This window comes from Porites lutea, chromosome 1 (assembly GCF_958299795.1).
Source record: "Porites lutea chromosome 1, jaPorLute2.1, whole genome shotgun sequence".
In the NCBI taxonomy this organism is placed as follows: domain Eukaryota; kingdom Metazoa; phylum Cnidaria; class Anthozoa; order Scleractinia; family Poritidae; genus Porites; species Porites lutea.
In genome coordinates, this window is record NC_133201.1 from 3,965,033 (window position 1) to 3,987,233 (window position 22,201).

The window sequence follows — 22,201 nt, forward strand, 5'->3', positions numbered from 1 at the left end:
AAGTTGAAGAAAATACTAAGCTGCCGTTTTGAAGGAAAAAAGACAAAAGATCAAGCGACAAATTTGCCCTGGATGAATTAATCACTGTTTTCCTCGCGGCTAGAATCGGCTGAAGGAAAATCGAGCGAGCGAAGATTTAAGGTACATTTTGTGTGTTTTTTATAGAAGAGAAAGTCTGTTTGAAATGTAAATTTATCAATTAGCATTGTGTTATTGACTTTTTGGTCAAGCTGATGCAAATTCAAGCAAATATTTTAGGAAACACGCTCAAATTCGAGACAGCTTTGTTGTGAAGTTTTCGTCGCATCGATTAACAATTTTAGTTGAGTTTAAACGGGCACATTACGCTGGAATAAGCGAATTTCATTTCAGTACAGAAACATTTGGTTTTCAAATAAATTTTTCAAAAAACAACTTCTGTGTGTATTATTTTGTTCCTCAGTGTTCATTCACAACAGTCGTTCAGAGAACGGTCGAAAAACAACAGCTTCAGCGCCCGCTGTGTGTCGGTGAATTTCAGTTGCAACTTTGACTTTCATAGCTGGATTTCCCCAGACAGATTTCGATACAAAGCTAGTTGATTTCTTTTTAAAATTAGTGTTACCTGTTATTCTAAAGGAATTACAGTCAAATTTTCTCATTTCTACGTTACGTTTATTCCAATAATTGTCACATAAATAAGCTTGATAATTATTTCATTTATTTAGTTTTAGCTTATTTTTTAGAGTCGTTTTAGTCAGGTGTTTATAGTTGCAGCTATAGTTTTCCCTCAGAGTTTTTTACCCTAATATTAAGAGCAAGTTGACAGATGCCATTCAGAATAACAACAAAAAACGTTTTGCAATTTACCTGAAGACGGAGAACGGTTGATTCAGCGAAAGAAAAACTCAAAGGCATTTGTTTACGCGCGGGCAGATGGCAGCATACTTGAACTCGTACCGATGACTCAACCGAAGGCAAATGGAAAATAATGTTTTTCTCTTTTCATTATGTTATAAAAGAAATGGTAAACGTCGCAGCTGTGCAACCATGGAGTTATGGATGCACTTGGGAGGTTTGCTAAGCACTCAAGAAGCTAGAGTCGCACTCGGCTATCGCCTCGTGCGACTCTTACGCTTCTTTCGTGCTTAGCAACCTCCCGCGTGCATCCATAACTCCATGGTTGCACGCTGCACGTTTACCATTTCTTAAGTAGTAATAATAATATAATAACAATAATGTAGCTCAGAAAGCGGTGAATTTAAGCGATTTGACGGCTTTTTCTTTAGACGTTTAACTGAGCTTATATTAGAGAGACACGAGTCTCTCATTGTACACAACGCCGGTCACACAGTCTGTGTGGGCTTCCCTGCTTGAAATCGATATTTGTTAGACGGTAACCTGAATAATGATCTTTTTTCATAATCGTGGCAGCAAAAGCTACATCTTCTCTGCGTTTATTGGTCAGCGCGCAGTGTATTAACTCTCTTGGTTGTCGTTACATTTGTCTTGATCCTTTCCTGCTCTCGCCAGAAAAGGACACAATTTAGAACCGAGCAACGACTGCAACCCGGCCACCAGCCGACGATGTTATCAATAACGCAAAAGCATATTATAATCCATCAAACATTTTCGCCCGCACGCGATTGGTTTAAACGCCTCACGTGACTGAATACACCCCAGCTAAACTGCAAATATATATAAAATATATATATACAGTACCACAAGTGGAGAGTAAAACAATATGTTTTTCGTCTCTCACCTATATATAAATATATAGTATATAATATATAAATATCGTATGGTCCGAAATTGTAGGACCACACTCATCAGGCAACTTCAATGATTGACCGTTAAAATTAAAAGCTGGCAGTAAATATAGGGATGCGTTAAGAGATAGTATCTAGGTAACAGATGGATTGTCTCTTAACGCATCCCTATATTTACTACCAGCTTTTAATTTTAACGATCAATCGTTGAAGTTACCTGATGAGTGTGGTCCTACAATTTCGGACCATACGAAACAGCACTGTCGCAATAAACGATCAATGATTACTCCTGAAGCCTGAACTCCTGTGATTATTAATAATTATTAATAGTCAATGCTCTTCAATTAAATGAATTGAGCGCTCTACGAAATACGTTCTACCCAGAATACAAGTATTATATATATATATATATATATATATATATATATATATATATATATATATATATATATATACACCCGTTTTCAAAAAGGTTTTCATACAGAGAGATATATAGATAGATATATACTTTTGTTCTCTTGCACGTGCGCCCGCACCGTAATTTTTAGGGAGTTATTATAACTCCAAAAATGGAGTAAAAATTTTAGGTACAGGATAACCCCTTTTTTGGGGTTATTTTAACTCCTAATTTAACTCCGAATTTGGGGTCATTTTTACTCCTGAAAAAGAGTTCTTTTTACTCCCAGTCTGGAGTCAAAATTACTCCGAAATGGGGTTACTTGTACTCCTTACATGGGTTGTTTTTACTCTTTTTGGAGTTGATTTAACTCTGAAAGTGGAGTAAAAATTTTAGGTACAGGATAACTCCTTTTTTGGGGTTATTTTAACTCCTCAATATCTGGGGTTACTTTTACTCCTGAAAAAGAGTTATTTAAACTCCTTTTTGGAGTTAAAATAACTCCACGAAAAATAACTCCACTGTAAAGAGTTAAATTAGCCCCACAAGAGGAGTTATTATAACTCCCTGAAAATTACAGTGCGTGTGTATTTTTCACTTGTTATTGTCCAACTTGTGAAAAACTCGGTTCGACGATAAATTTTTTCGTCGTCGGGGTTTTTGTTCCAATTTGAAATGTCGTTTTGGTTTTTTTTCCTTTTTTTTTTTAGAAAAATACATGCCCCCCTGCAATACAAATTTGCAATGGCGAATTATATAGCTGATTTTGGGAATGAGGAAAACATCCCGTGAAGCAGCCGATCCGCGAATTATAGGGCGTCACCGAATTGGTAGGCCAAATGCCATGGCATCTGTAGCAAGTGACGAAGCATTTTTATTGATGGAGTGTATTAAAAAATGCGCTGTCCAGGAGCGTGCTTAAGAGAAACTGTAAACTAACTTGAAAGCATTTGTGGCCGAGAGTTTATTCTGTCTTCAATGAGACGTTGCCTTACAGGCCGTGATTTTACACGAAAAAAGGTGGGACATTAAGATACATGACCAGCTCATCATGGTTATGATAAAGTCTGCTTCTATGAACCTCGTCAACGTCTTCGTCCGTTTTAATCAACTGCTATGATGTTGTTGCTCCTTCCCATATATCCAATTTGGACATCCACCGTCACATCTTCCTTCCCAGCGGTTTCGAAAACACATTTTTTTCATTTCATCTGCGTTGTTTTAAAAATGAAAATTTTTGATGTTTTTCCCCTTATCCCGTAATGACAACAATTATATGACCTACAAGTGACCGAATTCCTCATTCTTTAATTTTCAAGAGAATGCAAATCAAGAGAATTGCAGACAGTGTTCGTGCATTGTTTTTTAAATTGACAAATTGGAACAAAGAACCAAGTTTTTTCACAAGTTGGACAATAACAAGTGTAAATGCACACGGGCGCACGTGCAAGAAAACAAAAGGATGTATCTATCTATATATCTCTCTATATGAAAACCTTTTTGAAAACGGGTGTATATATATATATATATATATATATATATATATATATATATATATATATATATAGCAATAGACCACACTTTCTATGGGTTTACCGGCGTGATAACCCACGCGGGATGTTGGGAGAACACGAGAAAAGCTTGTAAATTACGAGCCGAAGGCGAGTGATTTACAAGCTTTTCGAGTGTTCTCCCAACATCCCAAGTGGGTTATCACGCCGGTAAACCCATAGAAAGTGTGGTCTATTGCTTTTATAAAATAACTTTTAGTAGAATGGAGTCTTTTAGGGAAAAAAATATGCTTTTAGTACCGTGATCAAGTCATGTCTTCTCTCTAAAGTCATCATAAGCCAATCATGACTCACGATTTAATAGCGCTGAACTTTCTCAAAACTCAGTTCAGTCAAACAACAAACAACAGCACTTCAAAACACGAGTTTTTGCGCTCATTACGATAACTTATGAAAGGTGGTTTACAGGAAAAGTCAACACATATTCATGCGAACGTACAATGAAAGAATACGTTCATGGTTTGCTTACTACAGAAGTAGAAATTAATTGAACATCAGACTGTACGCAGCTGTATTTTGTTGAGTCGATCGGTAAAAATTTCGTGCTTACAGACGGAACTGGCAGCTATTGTAATGGAGGACTTCATTCACTTTTTACAAGCCGCAGTGGTTTAAGATCTGTTTTCTGGACTTTATTATGATCAAGAAATGCTGCGGTAACGACGTGGCCGCATTTGCGAAGTTGTCGCATGTAACTTTATATGCACGTACAGCGACCGATGGAAATAATTATGTCAGTGGTGAAGAAAGGTTTCTTTGCCATAGCCACATATTGGCGCTAATATCTGTCGATTTGTGAAGTCAGGTGGTTTGAGGTAGGTTATGCCATCGATATCACCGAATAATTTGTGCAAATGTTGGAAAAAAACAGCCCGAAACTCTGACATCTTTCATCATCGTTGGCAGCTTGTTTACAACCTACAGCGGCCGATTTTGTCCCATATCTTGATCAGAGATCTCTTTTTGTAACAATTTCTTTCATTAGGGAATTTAATTTTGACATAAAATAAATCAAGAATGCTAAAACTATCCGTTTTGTTGCTGGTTGGCACATGGTTAAGTTTTCCTAGAGACTTTCTACACCAGAAATTCACACAGTTGTTGTCTTTCTCTGCGATTTGGCATCGTCGTGAAATGTAAACTGCTTTCCAGCTTTGTACTTTATAACTTCTAAAGCTATGGCAGTCGCGAATTGTGACCCTCAGTAATAAAATGTGGAAACCAACGCTTTAATATTAAGAAGGGCTACGGTAAGTAACTTTTTCTGTTTTTTAGCCTTTCTAAAATCGTTGTTTGCAGATCAATTGCGGGTTTTGTTTATGGCTCGTGGTCCGGATGCCTTTTTCTATGGGTTTACCGGTATAATAAACCATAGGTTTTTGACCAATCAGATCACGCGTACTATCTCAGTTATTTTATAAATATATATATATTTAACAATTATTCGCCGAAGGCGAAGTTAATATTGTTGAATAATCCCCGAGACGAAGTCGAGGGGATTATTCAACAATATTAACTGAGCCTGAGGTGAATAATTGTTTTAGTATATTCACACGAAGTGATCTCAACAGAATCAGAAAGGAAACCATTAAAAAACCATTAGTTTGATTGACGGGTGAAAATTCATGCGTGAACACGAAGCCGTAAACAGTGGATGCGCAAAAGTTAGATCTTTACAGTATCTTCAAACATGGCAAATGATAGTTTTAATCCTTTTGTATCGAGTTTTGTAAGCTTTAGCATCAACGGTTTAAAAGAAAACGCCGAAAATTTAAATTACTACCCAATTCTGAGAAGAAAAGTATCTAGAGCTTTATTTGTTTCTGTCAACTCACCGTGAATGAGAAAGTTTTCTTCGTCGCTTCTTGCAAATGCTGTCAACAGCGGCTGCGATCAAGGTAAGCGTTGTTTATCTCCAAAGTTCTTTGCCTTGTTAACTTGCTGGCACGTACAATTTTCGAAAATATCTGCCTTCCTCTCTTCTCCATAAATTAACCTCTATTTATAGGCAAAATTGGTCTTGCGAGAAAATCCCGAAATCACAAAACAGTGACAAAGCGACCTCGTTTTCCTCTGTAGTGGTAAACATAGCTTCGAGCGTACAAAAAGTCAGCTAAAGTAAACCACTTCACAATAAATCACGCTGTTTAAACACCATGAAGTCTTTTCTTGCCTTCAAAGTCATCAGCACTTGGATATTCGTGTATTTTCAAACAGGTTTTACTTTGAAACTTTGGCAAAACACCCAGTTCACGACAGCGATTTTGCTCGGCTTTATATTCACCGCCTAGCGCGGTGAATATAACGTCATAGTCCGAGATAGCTAACCAATCAGATTGCTTGAATTACCAAGATCACTGAGTGTGTATATACTAAATATATATATACACCCGTTTTCAAAAAGGTTTTCATATAGAGAGATATATAGATAGATATATACTTTTGTTTTCTTGCACGTGCGCCCGTGTGCATTTACACTTGTTATTGTCTAACTTGTGAAAAAACTTGGTTCAACAATAATTTTTCTTTTCGTCAGGTTCTTTGTTGCAATTTGTCAATTAAAAAAAATAATGCACGAATATTGTCTGCAATTCTCTTGATTTGCATTCTCTTGAAAATTAAAGAATGAGGAATTCGGTCACTTGTAGATCATATAATTGTTGTCGTTACAGGATAAGGGGAAAAACATCAAAGATTTTCATTTTTAAAACAACGCAGATGAAATGAAAAAAATGTGTTTTCGAAACCGCTGAGAAGGAAGATGTGACGGTGGATGTCCATATTGGATATGTGGGAAGGAGCAACAATATTATAGCAGTTGATTAAAACGGACGAAGACGTTGACTAGGATCATAGAAGCAGACTTTATCATAACCATGATGAGCTGGTCATGTATCTTAATGTCTCACCTTTTTTCGTGTAAAATCATGGCCTGTAAGGCAACGTCTCATTGAAGGCAGAATAAACTCTCGGCCACAAATGCTTTCAAGTTAGTTTACAGTTTCTCTTAAGCACGCCCCTGGACAGCGCATTTTTTAATACACTCCATCAATAAAAATGCTGCGTCACTTGCTACAGATGCCATGGCATTTGGCCTACCAATTCGGTGACGTCCTATAACTCGCGGATCGGCTGCTTCGCGGGATGTTTTCCTCATTCCCAAAATCAGCCGTATAATTCTCCATTGCAAATTTGTATCGCAGGGTGCATGCATTTTTCTAAAAACCCAACGAAGAAAAAATTTATCGTTGAACCGAGTATTTCACAAGTTGGACAATAACAAGTGAAAAATGCACACGGGCGCACGTGCAAGAAAACAAAAGTATATATCTATCTATATATCTCTCCATATGAAAACCTTTTTGAAAACGGGTGTGTATATATATATATATATATATATATATATATATATATATATATATATACACCCGTTTTCAAAAAGGTTTTCATAAAGAGAGATATATAGATAGATATATACTTTTGTACTACATACACTAAAAAATTCTAAAAAGATAAAAATATTTTATAAAAAGACGTATCGGTCAGTGACCTTCATCAGTTGCAGTGCAAGTGAACAATAAATTACAATTTCCTTAAATAAGTTTACAGCATAAAAGATGACAAAACATTACAAAGATGATTATATAACAAGGCGTGATAACACATATTAGCAAAAAAATTGACAAGTGATGAACAATCGGTAATTACTACGCGTGAAACTATAACAATACGGTATAAACCTATGAGAAAAACAAAATGAAAGATAGAATAAACGAATACAAGCATACAGATGAAATGAAAATAAAGAAGAAAAGAAAAAGCTGTCGAGTCCACTGAAAGTGTCAAGGAACCAGCGTTAAAAACAAAAGGGCGAGAGTTATAACAAAATTCCCAATCAAAGCCCCTGAAACCATGCCGCGACAGGGCACAAAAGGCGCCCCGAACTGGGCCCTTAAACAACAACATTGTAATAAATTCCCAGATGGGAGCCCCCTAGATTACCTAGCGCTAACAACTAACCGGATCCAAGACTGGGACCTTCGATAACCGCCCAATTTTACGAGTTGCCTCTACGTTAATTGTAGAAAACATACCTTTCTGCAATAATCCAGCTGAATTAACTGACTTGGAAACATACTTTGTGTGAACACAAACTTCGCAATTGATCACTTTGTCTCGGCGTTTGGGTCGAAAGAGCGGTTATTTTCAGCGTTGATTCAAATATTCCAAGGCATTTGAAGTGTTAAATGCAAGAGGTAAACTGAACATTGTTTTTTTTTAAGTTGTGAAAGAAAATGCTGGACTACATTATAAATCAAAGTTGCGACGATAAACGTGTTGTGGACGTTGTTCATGTTGGACAAGCTCAAAGGTACGGAAAATTGATTGAACTGAAGACACCTTGAATACACCAAGACCACGCCATTGCTTAGACATGAAATCTGAGTACATTGATAATTGGCTGTAGAACAATAATATCATTGTATTTTACTAGACACCATCAAGGCAATTTTTAAGATTGTAACTTCAAAGACAGTTAAATTGAGCCCAGAGAGTTTTGTTAAGGTGATCACTGGTCACTATTATGTATCGGTCAAATCGAAGCTTCAAAATCCACCCCCCCCCCCCCCTGGGCAACCCCCCGGGCATTTGACTTTTTTGAAAATTATTGTTCAAATTCCCCCCTACCCGGGCCAAAATGCCGTTCAAATGCCCCACACTAGGGTCCATTCAGGTGATTAAATGCCCCCACTCTGGGGACATTTCATAGGCACATAAATGAGAGAAGGACGGCAGAAACGCCTTCAGTTGTCGAACAAAATCTTGATAAATACAGCAAGTAATTCGCATTCAATATAACAAAAACTGAGAAACACTGTTGGCGTATTTACTACAAACAAAATTCTTGTGCAAAGCGGAGGAAATCGCTGCTACAAGGTCACTGAATGCTCAGCTTTTCTTCGTGTGTCATGCAACATAGAAAACGTTCTATAAAAAAAATCCCACCTACTACATCATGACCATTTCACTGACATGAATCATCGCTCACCTTATACATGCGGCAGGTCAAAGTAATTGACCTCTGTAGAGCTTTTTTGCATTGAATCGCCGGTAATAGGTATTATATTTCATGGTAAACACAACTTTTATACATTCATATATTCAAAACCTAAATCCAATTAAAAATTAATTAAAAATTTAAAAAAAATTAAAAATTAATTAAAAATATTAAAATTTAAATATCTTCAATACGGCACAAAGCTTAGCTTGTTTAAGCCCTTTCCTCGTAACTAATTGGCCACAAAGGCAAAAAATTATCTTTTCCACAAAAATCCTCCAACACCGCATCCCCCATGATAGCTCGCCACGCCAGAGATTTCACATGAAATCGAGGGTGCAGTTCAAATTCCCTACCCCTAACGCATGGGGATCAAATTCCCCATCCCCTGGAAGACTATGATAATCAAATTCCCTCCTCCCCGGGACGGCAAAGCTGTCAAATGCCCGCGGTTTGCCCGGGGGGGGGGGGGGGATGTTGATGCTTCGATTTGACCGATACATTACAGACACTGGTACTGACTTTATTCTAGTCAATGCCAATGCCTGTAATCAAGAGGCTTCGTTGGTCTGTGAAGTTCATATATGACTGCTTTCATAGGTTTTTTGTTAGTTATATGTGGAAACTGACAATGTGTCATTCTTTGTGAAAAAATAGCAGTTGTAAACCATTAAAAGCAAAGAGTGTCCTTCATGGTACAACATGGCCCAAGATTCTGAGGTTTAATGTTGCAGTCACTTAATGTTATACAGTATTTTTATACATTTTGGGGTGTGACTGTATCCAAGGCCAGGGAACTGATTTCTTAGAATTTTCATGGCCCATGAAATCAATGTATATGGTTTCATGGCCCAACATGGCACACATTTAATGGTATATTCATGACCCATGAAATTGAAATTATCATTTTTCACGACCCCTGAAACCGCTGAGTGTAATTTTCATGGCCTATGGAATCTATAACACACCAACTTTTCATGGCTCATGAACCCTAGTGCCAGATATTTCATGGCAACTTCATGAGCCATGAAAACCATTATCAACTTTTCATAGAAAATTCATGGCCTGAAAAATAGACCATGAAAATGAAATATCTGTATTCAGGGCCCTGAAAAATGCTTTCCTGGGTTTTTAATGACATTTTCATGGGATTTTCATAACATTGCAGTTCATAGTGGAGGAAATCAATTTTGTGCGATTATTTTGTTTTAGACATTTTGATATGTCGAAATTTGGCGTATTATGTTCTACATGTCAATATATTTTGTCCATAAATGGTTTGGATCAGTCTACTGTCGCGTAAAAGTTGAGTTTACGCCAGCGCCACCTTCTTTACATTGCCTCTATTTTATTTACACGAGTAAATACAATACTTAGAAAGAAAAACTGCAGCATATATTGAATTGACTAAATCCAAAAAAAGCAATTAATTGAGATAATTTTCTCTTACATTGTAATCTTACATTATTACTAAGTAAATTTGCAAATACTTCATATCTAGAAATATTATACTGATTAATATTTACATACTTTTTTGAAGGCGTGATTTTTGTATGGGTTTTAACCTGTTCAATAGCAAGGACAGCCGAAATTGTCAATTTTGTCAGGAGCCCTGATCTTGGAACTAAACGGCTTATTTTTACTTACCTTTTTTCTGTAGTAATAGACATATATATTTCAGTTTCTCAAAAAGCAAAATACTATTCCCTGTAAATAACTCAAGTGGATTATTTTTTGTCTTAATAAACAACAGTGTAAATGCTTTGTTCCTTGTATTCAATGTCTCCTAATAGTCAAAGGCGGATTTATGAGCGGGGGAGTGGGGACGAGGAAGCCGCGACCACTCCTTTTTTCTTTGAAATTTTGTATCATTTTTTATAGAATTCTCAGTTTATATAGCTGGCAAGTGTCCCTGCCACCCCTTTCTGAATTTTTCTGGATCCGCCCCTGCTAATGTTTGCATGTTTGCAATAACCTGCGCAGGAAAGTCGACAAGGCCACTTAACAGGTAGTCTTGCTTCTTGGGTCACTTGAGAAAAACTAAACAAATTTAGCAGTGACGTTGGAAATTGGTGAAGGCCACCTCTCCCATTTTGTCTCATTTACTGCCGGCCACCCAAGCACAGGGTACAAGTGTAATTGGTTGGAACGGTAACTTTCTCAGTAAGTTTGGTGAAAGAGGTGACGACCAGCTTAGTGAACTTGAACATTTCATGATCAAAATACGGTGACAGTAATATTAGGAAGCTTAAGCAACTACGACGACGACGACAACGACGACAATTTCAAAAAAACAACAGGTTTAATGATCAAAACAACAGCTCTGCACGTGCATCACGCTTTTTAGTACATTTCTTTGACGTCCACTGGACTACGACGTGAAACCTCCTAATTTGACGTTCTGTGAAGGACGTGCACATACGACGACGAATTTTCCTTCCTCTTTTTGAACTTGAATAAAATCCTAAACAATTAGTCGCCTGCATTTGACATATTGAGCGGGTCCAAATAGACGCGATTAAGTTTGAAAGAACGCAAATTCATTTTTTTAGGGACGTTTTCACTGCTGTCGTCTTCGTCCTTGCTTAAGGTCCCTATTATTGTTGCTGATAAAGGTAACAAATTCATCAAGATATTCTGTTATAGAGAGGAGTGTTTATGCAACTTTGGTGGAGCAGGTACTCATGTTTGCCAATCCCTATCACTGTATCCTACACAGTCAATATCTTATACAGTTGAAACTCTCTACAACAGCCACCTTGGGGACAGACAGAAATGGCCATTGTAGAGAGATGGTCGTTGTAGAGGCTGAAACAACAGTGAATGTATAGACAGTCCGCCTAAAAAAAATGGCCGTTGTAGAGAGGTGGCCGTTAGTGGAGGTTCGAGTGTAGTCTAAAACTGTGGTTATCATCTCATTAAAATGTTTGATCCTGAGGGAAACTTTGGTAAATTTGGAAAACGGCACCAAGGATGGAGAATTCAACTATCCTCGTTCCCTGTCAGTTAGAAAAGCAGGACTGAGTGCTTATGGTCTGTGATTCCCGACCAACTACAGAACTCAGGTGTTTAAACTGTGTGGAAAGTTTGTTACAACAACAGTTTTTGTTGTGAGTTATTAAACCGGACTGGCTTAGGACAATGTGTAATGCAAGCATCTACAGAACCGTGCTTGGCCTTTTTTGAATTTTTTACTGTTTTAGAAAAAACGGTTTTTTCAACTAGACCCAGTCCCCCAAGTTAGTTTTATCATATCTCAACGCCTTCGCTTTTAAATATCTAAAAAAGGCCAAGAACAGAAGTGATATATTAAACGGCCGGTAAAACAATTGAGGACACAAGAAAAAGTGTTGCCGTTTCAAGAACAAGCTTTTTCAGCGTTTTATGTGTCTACATATAAAGCTCTTAGATGTAGACCACTCTCTCACTTTTGAAGTGAGCAAATTGAGGCCCATGCCTTAATTTACCCGAGTATTCCGAAACACGGTCAATCGAACCGACGCCCTTAGTCTTCTCAGCAAGATTTCGATGCCCTTGCTTCTCGCCTCTAGCCTGCGGACACAGACGTATTTACGGTCGTCGCTTCTTTCCATCAGGGTGGAGAGAAGCGACGACCGGAAATACTTCTTTGTCCGCTGGCTGTCTCGCCTCAGGTTCCTAAGAGAAAACTAAAGAAGGAAAGCAGTTTGCTTGGATGCCAAGTAGGCTTCTAATGCGAGTTTGATTTGGAGGTAAAGGTGGAGGCACGTGAAGCTCTCTCTCTCCAATGTTCAACCCACCTTTCTCACCTTCTCTTTGCCCTAGCCCCTTAAAGAACCCGCTCACAGACTATCAACTTATTTCTGGTTCTTGACGTTTAGGAAAAGTAGGGAGCAAACAGAATACAAAAACACTTGGAATGTGGGTTTTGAAGCTGATCACGCGGTTTAAAGGCAATCACGTAGATGACTGCTAGTCACGAAACTTTAACTTGATTTTAACTGTTAGTGGTCACCCCCTGAAATAAGCGTTCGAGAGACTTCCTGAGTTACCTTCCGTTTGCAATGATCACAGCTGAAGGTGAAAGGAAAAGGTATTAAAAACATTTTCTCTTGACATAACCACTTTCAACAGCTAGGGTAGTTTTGCTAGCAATATCAGTAGAAATGCTTATCGATGAGCCACTTAAAACTGAAATGATCAAACTTTAGATACGATGTCCCCTATTTTAGCTGTTTAGTTTTGTTTCACTCATTCAGTTTGCCCTTTTTTCTGTTGCCTTTTGTTTCAGAATTTCTTTCAACAGCTGTAGCCGTTTCAATAAACCGAGCATAACTTACCTGAGTAACTCGGTAAGTCTCTCGAACTTAAAACTCATTTCTCAGAGGGTGTCCACCACTAAGTTGAGAGTAGAAAATATTGACGATCTATCGATGAGCCACTCAAACCTGAAATGACCAAACTTGAGTAAGCTATACCTTCTGTTCATTTTCGTTTCATTCCTTGTAACACCTCACCGCACTATAGTATTGTTGCAGTTGTAATACATACACAAGAAAAGGGATTATGTGGAGCTGTACTACAGCTATAGTCGACAATTAATCAGGTCAGTAAATCTAATATCCTTTACAGAAAGTGGAGTTTGAAGCTAGGATTGCAGTTCGTGTCACTATTCTCAAGACGGTTCATCTTTGCTTTTCACCAAAAAACTGGTGAGCGATCATTATATTTTCAATTCTTCGATTTTCTCCTCAGGCAATACAAGCTGTTTTTAAATGATATATTCGCAAGTGGCAAATTATTGTGCAAACGAATGCAGAAAATACACGACCACACCGCACTGAGGCTTTTGTCGAGTTGAGAAAAATTTTCCCCCGTCATTTAAGAAGAAATCCACACTCAAACTGCAAATGCGCATATTATTCTAATTTCCTTGTTGTGCTACAATCGGTGACAAGGTATTTAGCACGAAAGTTCTAAAGAGTCGGGACCGCCATTTTACATGGTCTTCCGAGCCGCGTGCATCCTCGGAGACCTAGGGGCATCTAGTTGGGTCGATAAAATGTTTGTGTTGAAAGTTTACCGTAAGATCGAGTCGAGCCCGAGCTTTCGAGACGAGCTTTCAAATAAGCTGGAGTCAATTCAAAAAAGGGCACTATATATTATTTATCCATGTCATAGTTACTTAGATGCCCTTAATACTTCCAACCTTAGCAGCTTGAGAGACAAACTCAGCTCTGCTGTAAATATATTCAGAAGACGACTCAAAATGACCACCCCTTTAACTTCCTCTAGCCGAGAACAGCAATTAGTGGTCATAGTTACAACTTGCAGGCCAGCGACAATAGAAATATTGTTTACGCTAATAGGAGTTGTTGCCGGACCCAGCGTTCAGGATCCTTTATTTCATTCGCTAGTAAATATCTGAATATGTAAATAGTTATTTAAGATATTTTTATTCTTTTTATAGTAGTAGTATTTGCTGATTGTTAATTTATAGCCCTTTAATTCAGTTAATTTTGCAATGTGGCAAATAAACGGTATATTTATTTATTTATTTATTTATTTATTTATTTAGCCCCTCGTAAGCTTTCACCACGAACATTTTATCGTCCCGACTAGCTGCCCCTGGGTCTCCGAGGATGAGCCACGCGAAGGTCTGGCCGCTTGCATTGCAAAGACAGGGGGCGCGATCCATTCAACCAAAATTCCAACCGGTGCGACCTGGAAAAGTGGTCCACCTCAAAAGGTGGACCCGTTTTTTCGAAACTTTTCCGGTTGGACCGAACCGATCCATTGAGTTTAGGACCGAAATTTCCGGAAATTTTGGTTGAATGGATCTCGCGGCTTCGCGCCCCCTGTCAGTATTTATCCGGCCCTTCTAATCGAGCCACAAACCTTTTGCCATTCTGCAGAATATGCCGACGGGTTTTTAGCTTTCTAATTGGATATATTCTTTATGGCATGGGAGCATGGAAGGACAAATACGGAGTACATATAAAGTAAACGTACCGCTAACATACGAGTAACATAGTTATATACTTCAGTAACCTACTACAGTAAAACCTGGTAAAACGGCCAACAAAAAACTTGCAAGTTGCTTTGCAGCATTGGTGCTAAACATGTTGAATTGCGATGCTTACCCCGCTTTACCCGCACCCACTTTTGAACGTGTCTTACAACAAATATAAAGGTTGCAAGGTTCTTTTTTTGTGAGCGGTAAAACGCGCAACATCGATATTCAAGTCGTTTTGCAGCAAACTCCCCGGGAGTGGGGGTACTCCTTTATTTATATAAGTGAACATAAATCCGTGTGTTATTCGTTTGTAACCCGTATGAGTGTACACAAATATTCAAACAATTTCAGTAGTCCATGCTTTTAGCCTGCCTAGAAAACTTTTCCGAACGAATTCCTCTTTTCTGCTCTGCCCCGTCTTTCTTGACCATGCACCTCGCGCGGAAAGGCTTAATTCTCGGAAATACAGGATGTTTAATATTATTCCGTCAACCCATCAACACATGTTAAGAAACACTATTTGATTGGTTAATAATACAGAGTTAAGTCTGGGTCACAAGACAAGACTTCATTGTTCATTCGCATAGCCATTCTCTTGATCGGCAACAACTAAGCCAAAATTTCTAAAAAGTAACCTTGTTTTCGACCTTTTCCATGGATATAAAGACCTTGCTAGACAATCTTCATGATGAAGTATCCTGTTCTGTGTGTATGTGTACATTCACTGATCCTAAACAGTTGCCTTGTTTGCACAGCTTCTGTCTTCATTGCCTGAACGGAATTCAACGAACAAGCGGCGTCCATGGCAAAATTACTTGCCCCGAGTGCAGGAGACAGTTTCAGATTTCTGGAAGTGGAAATCCCAGCGAACTTCCCACCAATTTTCGTATCAACAGTTTGCTAGATGTCTTGGCAATAAAAGAGTGCAGCACAGCTAACGTAAAATGTGGAAACTGCAACAAACGGAGCGCCCAGACCTTATACTGTTTCCAGTGTTGTTCTTTCTGGTGCGAGGAATGTGGTTTAGCACATAACATTATACGCACCAATAAAGAACACAGAACGCTGGCACTGAAAGATTTTCAAGATCAGGACATCGAGGCCGTGTTAAAGAGACCGGCATTTTGTCAAGAGAAACGACATGAAAACAAAGAGTTGGAGCTCTTTTGCAAGGACTGTAAAGTCGCCATATGTAACACTTGTGCTGTAACACTCCATGAAGGTCACGGAAAGATGCTTTCGGAAGAAGCTACAGACGCGCGCAAGACTCAGATCAACTCCATGACTCAATCTTTAATAGAAAAAGCACAAGAAAAACAAAAAGAACTCGAGCAATTGAACCAAAAGAGCACGGACTTTAAACTGCAAGTTGCCGACTTTAAAAGCCAAGTGCAGACGAATGTGGATCAAGTTATTGCAATCATCGAAGCGAGGAAACGGGATGTTTTGGATTCAGTCGATAATCAAGCGAAAAAATCACTGGAATATCTCTCACAGAAAAAAGACGAAGTTGAAAATAAAGTGAAATTAATTGAATCAGCAATTAAACAAACTCAAGCTCTTGTGAAACGAAGCTTTAGTGCTGAAATCCTAGGATTCAGTGAAACATTTGATACAATCCTGCAGGAACAGGGCATCCAAGGAAACCGTGACACTGAATGTATTCCTCGGTTTAGTTTCACTAAAAGTGAAAAACTGATTAACGTGTTGAACAGTGAAGGGATAGGTAATGTAAAAATTGTTTTCAGCGAAGCTAAAGCGCAACAATTTGAAGCTAAAGGTAAAGAGAGTAGTAAAGTAGTTGGTGGGGATAAAGGGACACATGTTCGTGACAGTCCTCTTGAGACTCAGGTACAAACCGGGCGCTTCAGATCTGTGCTGTCATTTGGACAGAAAGGTAAGTCTGTTGGAATGCTTAACCGTCCCTGGGGTGTGGCAGTGAATGATCGTGATGAAATCGCTGTGACTGATTTCTGTAACCACAGGGTTTCAGTGTTTAGTTGTGTCGGTATCCACTTAAGATCGTTTGGTAGATCGGGTTATAATAATGGTGAGTTCAAGTGCCCTACAGCGATCGCTTTTGATAGTGTTGGCAATATTGTAGTGGCAGACGGTGGCCACAGGGTGCAAGTCTTTGATAGGAATGGTAACTTTCTTAGTAAGTTTGGTGAATATGGAAGTGGTGATAATCAGCTAAGATATCCTCAAGGTTTATCAATAAACGGCAACGGTGATATTATTGTTGCTGATAGAGATAACAAATTAATCAAGGTATTCTCCTCTAGTCGCAGCTATTTGCGTAAGTTTGGTGGAGCAGGTTCATTGGTCACTCCCATTCACTGTATCCAACACGGTCAATATTTTATAGTCTCAGATGTTGGTGATCATTCCATTAAGATGTTTGATCTTGAGGGAAAATTTATTTCTAAATTTGGAAAACAGGGTAACAAGGATGGAGAGTTCAATAAGCCCCTTTACTTGTCAGTTAACAAAGAAGGATTGCTAATGGTCTGTGATTCACAAAATCAAAGAGTCCAAGTATTTGAACTGAGTGGAAAGTTTGTTACAAAATTCGGAAGTGAGGGTAGCGGGAGAGGACAGTTTAAGAAACCATTTTCTACAGCAATTCTTAGTGATGGAAGAATAGTTGTGTGTGATTGGAAAAATGATCGAATCCAGGTATTTGAGCATACATGAAATAATCTATAACCTGCAAATAAAACCGTCTTTCCTCGCTCCTCGTCGTTAGGGACCTTTCAGGGAAAACGTCTTTGCCGCGAAACTTCCTAATAGCGGCGAGGAGCGAGGATAGACGGCTGTATTCACAGCGGGCTTGAAATAATCCTACCGTTGATGAAGTAAGACTTGAGATTCAGGTCGCACTGTTATACATTGATCATTAGCTCCACAGTTCATGTTTCTGGAGGAATCAATTTTGTGCGATTATTTTGTTAAGACATTTTGATATGTCGAAATTGGTTTATTATGTTCTACTTGTAAATATATTTTGTCCATAAATGATATGGAACAGTCCACTGTCGTGTAAAAGTTGATTTTACGCCGGCGCCAGTTTCCTTACATTGCCTTTATTTACGCGTGTAAATACAATGCTTAGAAAAAAAACTGGAGCATATATTGAATTGACTAGTTTAAAAAAAAAAGCAATTATTTGAGATAATTGTCTCTTACATTGTAATCTCACATTATTACTAAATAAATTTGCAAATACTTTCATATCTAGAAATATTATACTGTTTAATATTTACATACATTTTTGAAAGTTTGATTTTTGAATGGGTTTTAACCTGTTCAATAGCGAGGACAGCCTGAGTTGTCAATTTTGTAAGTAAACGGCTTATATTACTTACCTTTTTCCAGTAGTAGCAGACGTACATATTTCTCAAAGAGCAAAATACTCTTTCGCTGTAAATAACTCAAGTGGATTATGTTTTGTCTAAATAAACAACAGTGTAAATGCTATGTTCCTTGTATTCAATGTCTCCTAATAGTCAAAGGCGGATTTATGAGCGGGGGAGTGGGGACGAGGAAGCCGCGACCACTCCTTTTTTCTTTGAAATTTTGTATTATTTTTATAGAATTCTCAGTTTATATAGCTGGCAAGTGTCCCGGCCACCCCTTTCTGAATTTTCTGGATTCGCCCCTGCTAATGTATGCTTTAACCTGCGCAGGAAAGTCGACAAGGCCACTTAACAGCTAGTCTTGCTTCTTGTGTCACTTGAGAAAAACTAAACAAATTTAGCAGTGGCGTTGGAAATTGGTGAAGGCCACGTCTTCCATTTTGTCTCATTTATTACTGCCGGCCACCCAAAAACAGGGTGCAGGTCTTTGGTTGGAATGGTAGTTTTCTTTATAGTAAGTTTGGTGAAAGACTTAATGACCAGCTTAGTGAACCTCAAGGTTCATGATGAAGGTGAAATTAATCGAGATATTCTCTTATAGAGGAGTATTTGTGTAAATTTGGTGGAGCAGGTACTCATGTTTGCCAATCCCTATCACTGTATCCTACACAGTCAGTGTCTTATAAAGTTGAAACTCAGGTCTGCAACGGAAACCTTGGGGACAGAAAAAAGTGGCCATTGTAGAGAGATGTTCGTTGTAGAGGCTAAAACAACAGTAAATGTATAGACAGTCCGCCTAAAAAAAATGACCGTTGTAGAGAGGTGGCCTTTAGTGGAGGTTGGAGTGTAGTCTAAAACTGTGGTTATCATCTCATTAAAATGTTTGATCCTGAGCGAAACTTTTGTAAATTTGGAAAACGGCACCAAGGATGAAGAATTCAACCATCCTCGTTCCCTGTCAGTTAGAAAAGCAGGACTGAGTGCTTATGGTCTGTGATTCCTGACCAACCACAGAACTCAGGTGTTTGAACTGTGTGGAAAGTTTGTAACAAAGTTTGGAAGTAAGGGTACTGAGAGAGGAGAGTTTATGTTTCCAAGTTCAATAGCAAATCCCACTGATGCAGAGGGATATAGTGATATGCATAACTCCCCCAGTCACCTTAATATAATAACAACTGGTAAATCCATGTTGGAAATTATAGTGTTCAATTTGTAAATACGATTTTTTCAGCGTGATTTTTGAATGCTTGCTAACCTGTTCAGTAGCCTGAGGCTCACATTTCTCTACCAAACGGGAGAGGGGGGAGTATTCAGCAAAATTTTACATGGGTAGGCTCCGCGCCTCTTTTTCCTTTATTTACCATTTCTAACAGAGAAATGACCTTTTTCGTTTATTTTTTGTTGGCAAATGGTATCCCTTTCACATACTAGTTTAGAACGCTGCTTTCCTTTTAGTTGCTATGAATGCAACGTCTTTTAAATATGGCACAGACTGTGTTAGCCCTTTTGGGTCCTTTCACAGACCGCAATGACAGGTATTCCAACCTTTTTATATGCTTCAACTAGTAAACCCCTAATGTTTGAGTTACCTGAAGCCTGAAAAAGCCTCCCCGTATAGGCCATCATAAGGAGTACCCCCCCCCCCCCCCCCCCACTCTTCCCCACGCCGGAGGGCGTCATCCAGTTTTACGATTAAATTTTCCTTTTATTTTCTCAAAACGGCAACATGTTATTACCAGGCGATACCTTAAGTGAATTACTTTTTGTCTCATAATAAGCAATTTGCTATGAAGGAAATGAAAGCGAGACTCTAGGGAAAAGCAAGATTTCGATGCCCTTGCTTCTCGCCTCTAGCCTGCGAACACAGAAGTATTGCTTCTCTCCATCCGGGTGGAGAGAAGCGTCGACCGCAAATTTGTCATCTTTTGTCCGTGTGTCCGCAGGCTATCTCGCCTCAGGTTCCAACGCCATGACAAAAGTAAAGAAGGAAAGCAGTTTACTTGGATGCTAAGTAGGCTTCTCATGCGAGTTTGATTTGGAGGTAAATAGGGGCCATGGGGCACGTGAAGCTCTCTCTCTCTCCAATCCTCTTCAATTCACTTTTCTCACCGTCTCTTTGCCCTAGCCCCTCAGAGAACCTGCTCACAGACTATCAACTTATTTCTGGCTCTCGACGTTTAAGAAAAGTAGGAAGCAAACAGAATACAAAAACACTTGGAATGTGGGTTTTGAAGGTGATCATGCGGTTTAAAGGCAATCACGTAGATGACTGCTAGTCACGAAACTGTAACTTGATTTTAACTGTTAGTGGTCACGCCCTGAAAATAAGCGTTCGAGAGACTTGCCGAGTTACCTTCGGTTTGTAATGACCACAGCTGAAGGCGAAAGGAAAAGGTATTAAAAATATTATCTCAAGATATAAACATTTTCAACAGCTAGGGTAGTTTAAGTAGCAATATCAGTAAAACTGCTTATCGATGAGCCACTTAAAACTGAAATGATCAAACTTTAGATACGATGTCCCTCGATTACAGCTGTTGATTTATCTTTTTTTTCCCCACTCATTCCGTTTGCCCTTTTTTCTGTTTCCTTCGTTTCAGACGTTCTTTCCCCAGCTGTGGTCGTTTCAATAAACCGAACATAACTTACCTAAGTAACTCGGCAAGTCTCTCGAACTTAACACTCATTTTTCAGCGAATGTCCACCACCAAGCTGAGTGCAAAAAATATTGACGATCTATCGATGAGCTACTCAAACCTAAAATGACCAAACTTGAGATAAGTTATGCCTTCTGTTCATTTTCGTTTCATTCCTTGTAACACCCCACCGCACTATACATGTATTGTTACAGTTGTAATATTATACACCAGAAAGGTGATTATGTGGAGCTGTACTACAGCTATGATCGACAGTTAATCAGGTCAGTAAATCTAATATCCTTTACAGAAAGTGGAGTCTGAAGCTAGACACTACAGTTCGTGTCGCGATTCTCAAGTCGGGTCATCTTTGCTTTTCACCGAAAAACTGGTGAGCGATCATTTTCAATTCTTCGATTTTCTCCTCAGGCAATACAAGCTGTTTTTAATTGATATATTCGCAAGTGGCAGGTTATTCTGCAAACGAATGGAGAAAATATACAACTACACCACACTGAGACTTTTGTCGAGTTGAGAAAAATATTTCTCCAATCATTTAAGAAGAAATCCACACTCAAACTGCAAATGCTGTGCTACAATCGGTGACAAAATTTTTGAGACATTGTACTCAAATAGGGTAACTTCAGAGAACTAAGTAATCTACCCCCCTTCCCCCTCCCCTCCATTCAAAGTTGGCGAGGGGTTGTTTTCTATAGGTAGCGCGAACAGCGGCACAACATTGCATGGGGGAGGCAAAAGCGATATTATTTCCCCCTTTTGAAGTCAGTAAAACGTAAAAAAGCCCAGTTTAGGGCAAAGTGTCTCAACTCATTTTGTCGCCGATTGTCGCTAGCTTTGACTTTTTGACTTGGTAAGAACATAGGAAGCCACCCAAGGATTTTTTGTTCGCGATCCATTGCCAGAAATTAGGGACAAGATGGCGGTTGCGCGTGCGCACCAAGACCACAATGGCTGCGAATTCGTATAAGAAAATGTATGGAGAAAAGGAAACTTTTTCAAATATATCGATTATGAGCTCACGGGTGTTCGGTGCACGACTCGAAACATGTTAAGCGCTGTGTAACCTTCGCATGTGGATTAAAAATAGCTAATTAGAAGTAGGTTTACTTACTTCCCGAAGTGGCCACTTTTATCTCTCGTTGTACGCTCCATTTCTCCATACATTGTCTCAAAATCTTGCCGAAGTCATGCGAAATACTCGTCGATTAGAGGATAAACCCTTCACTGAAGTAAATTTGCACGACTCGATATCACTTCTGCGATGGAAGATGTTTCCAAAGCATCGTTAAAAGGACGATTTTTGAACTGGAAAATACTTCCAAAGGCGCATTATTTCCCGCAGTTTTCCATCTGTAGTCCAGTAATGGACGCCATGGTTGCGAATGACTTATTTCGGTCGGACAAAGCTTCACAAC

The 22,201-nt window shown here is 38.8% G+C and overlaps 1 protein-coding gene across 1 annotated transcript; it reads left to right on the top strand.

Moving 5' to 3' along the window:
- The first annotated feature begins 15,379 nt into the window (after positions 1–15,379).
- On the top strand, positions 15,380–18,250 carry LOC140935087 (E3 ubiquitin-protein ligase TRIM71-like). Its single transcript, XM_073384655.1, has one exon. The coding sequence runs from the start codon at positions 15,425–15,427 to the stop codon at positions 17,465–17,467; it is 2,043 nt and encodes a 680-aa protein (XP_073240756.1). The 5' UTR covers positions 15,380–15,424; the 3' UTR covers positions 17,468–18,250.
- The last annotated feature ends 3,951 nt before the right edge of the window (positions 18,251–22,201 follow it).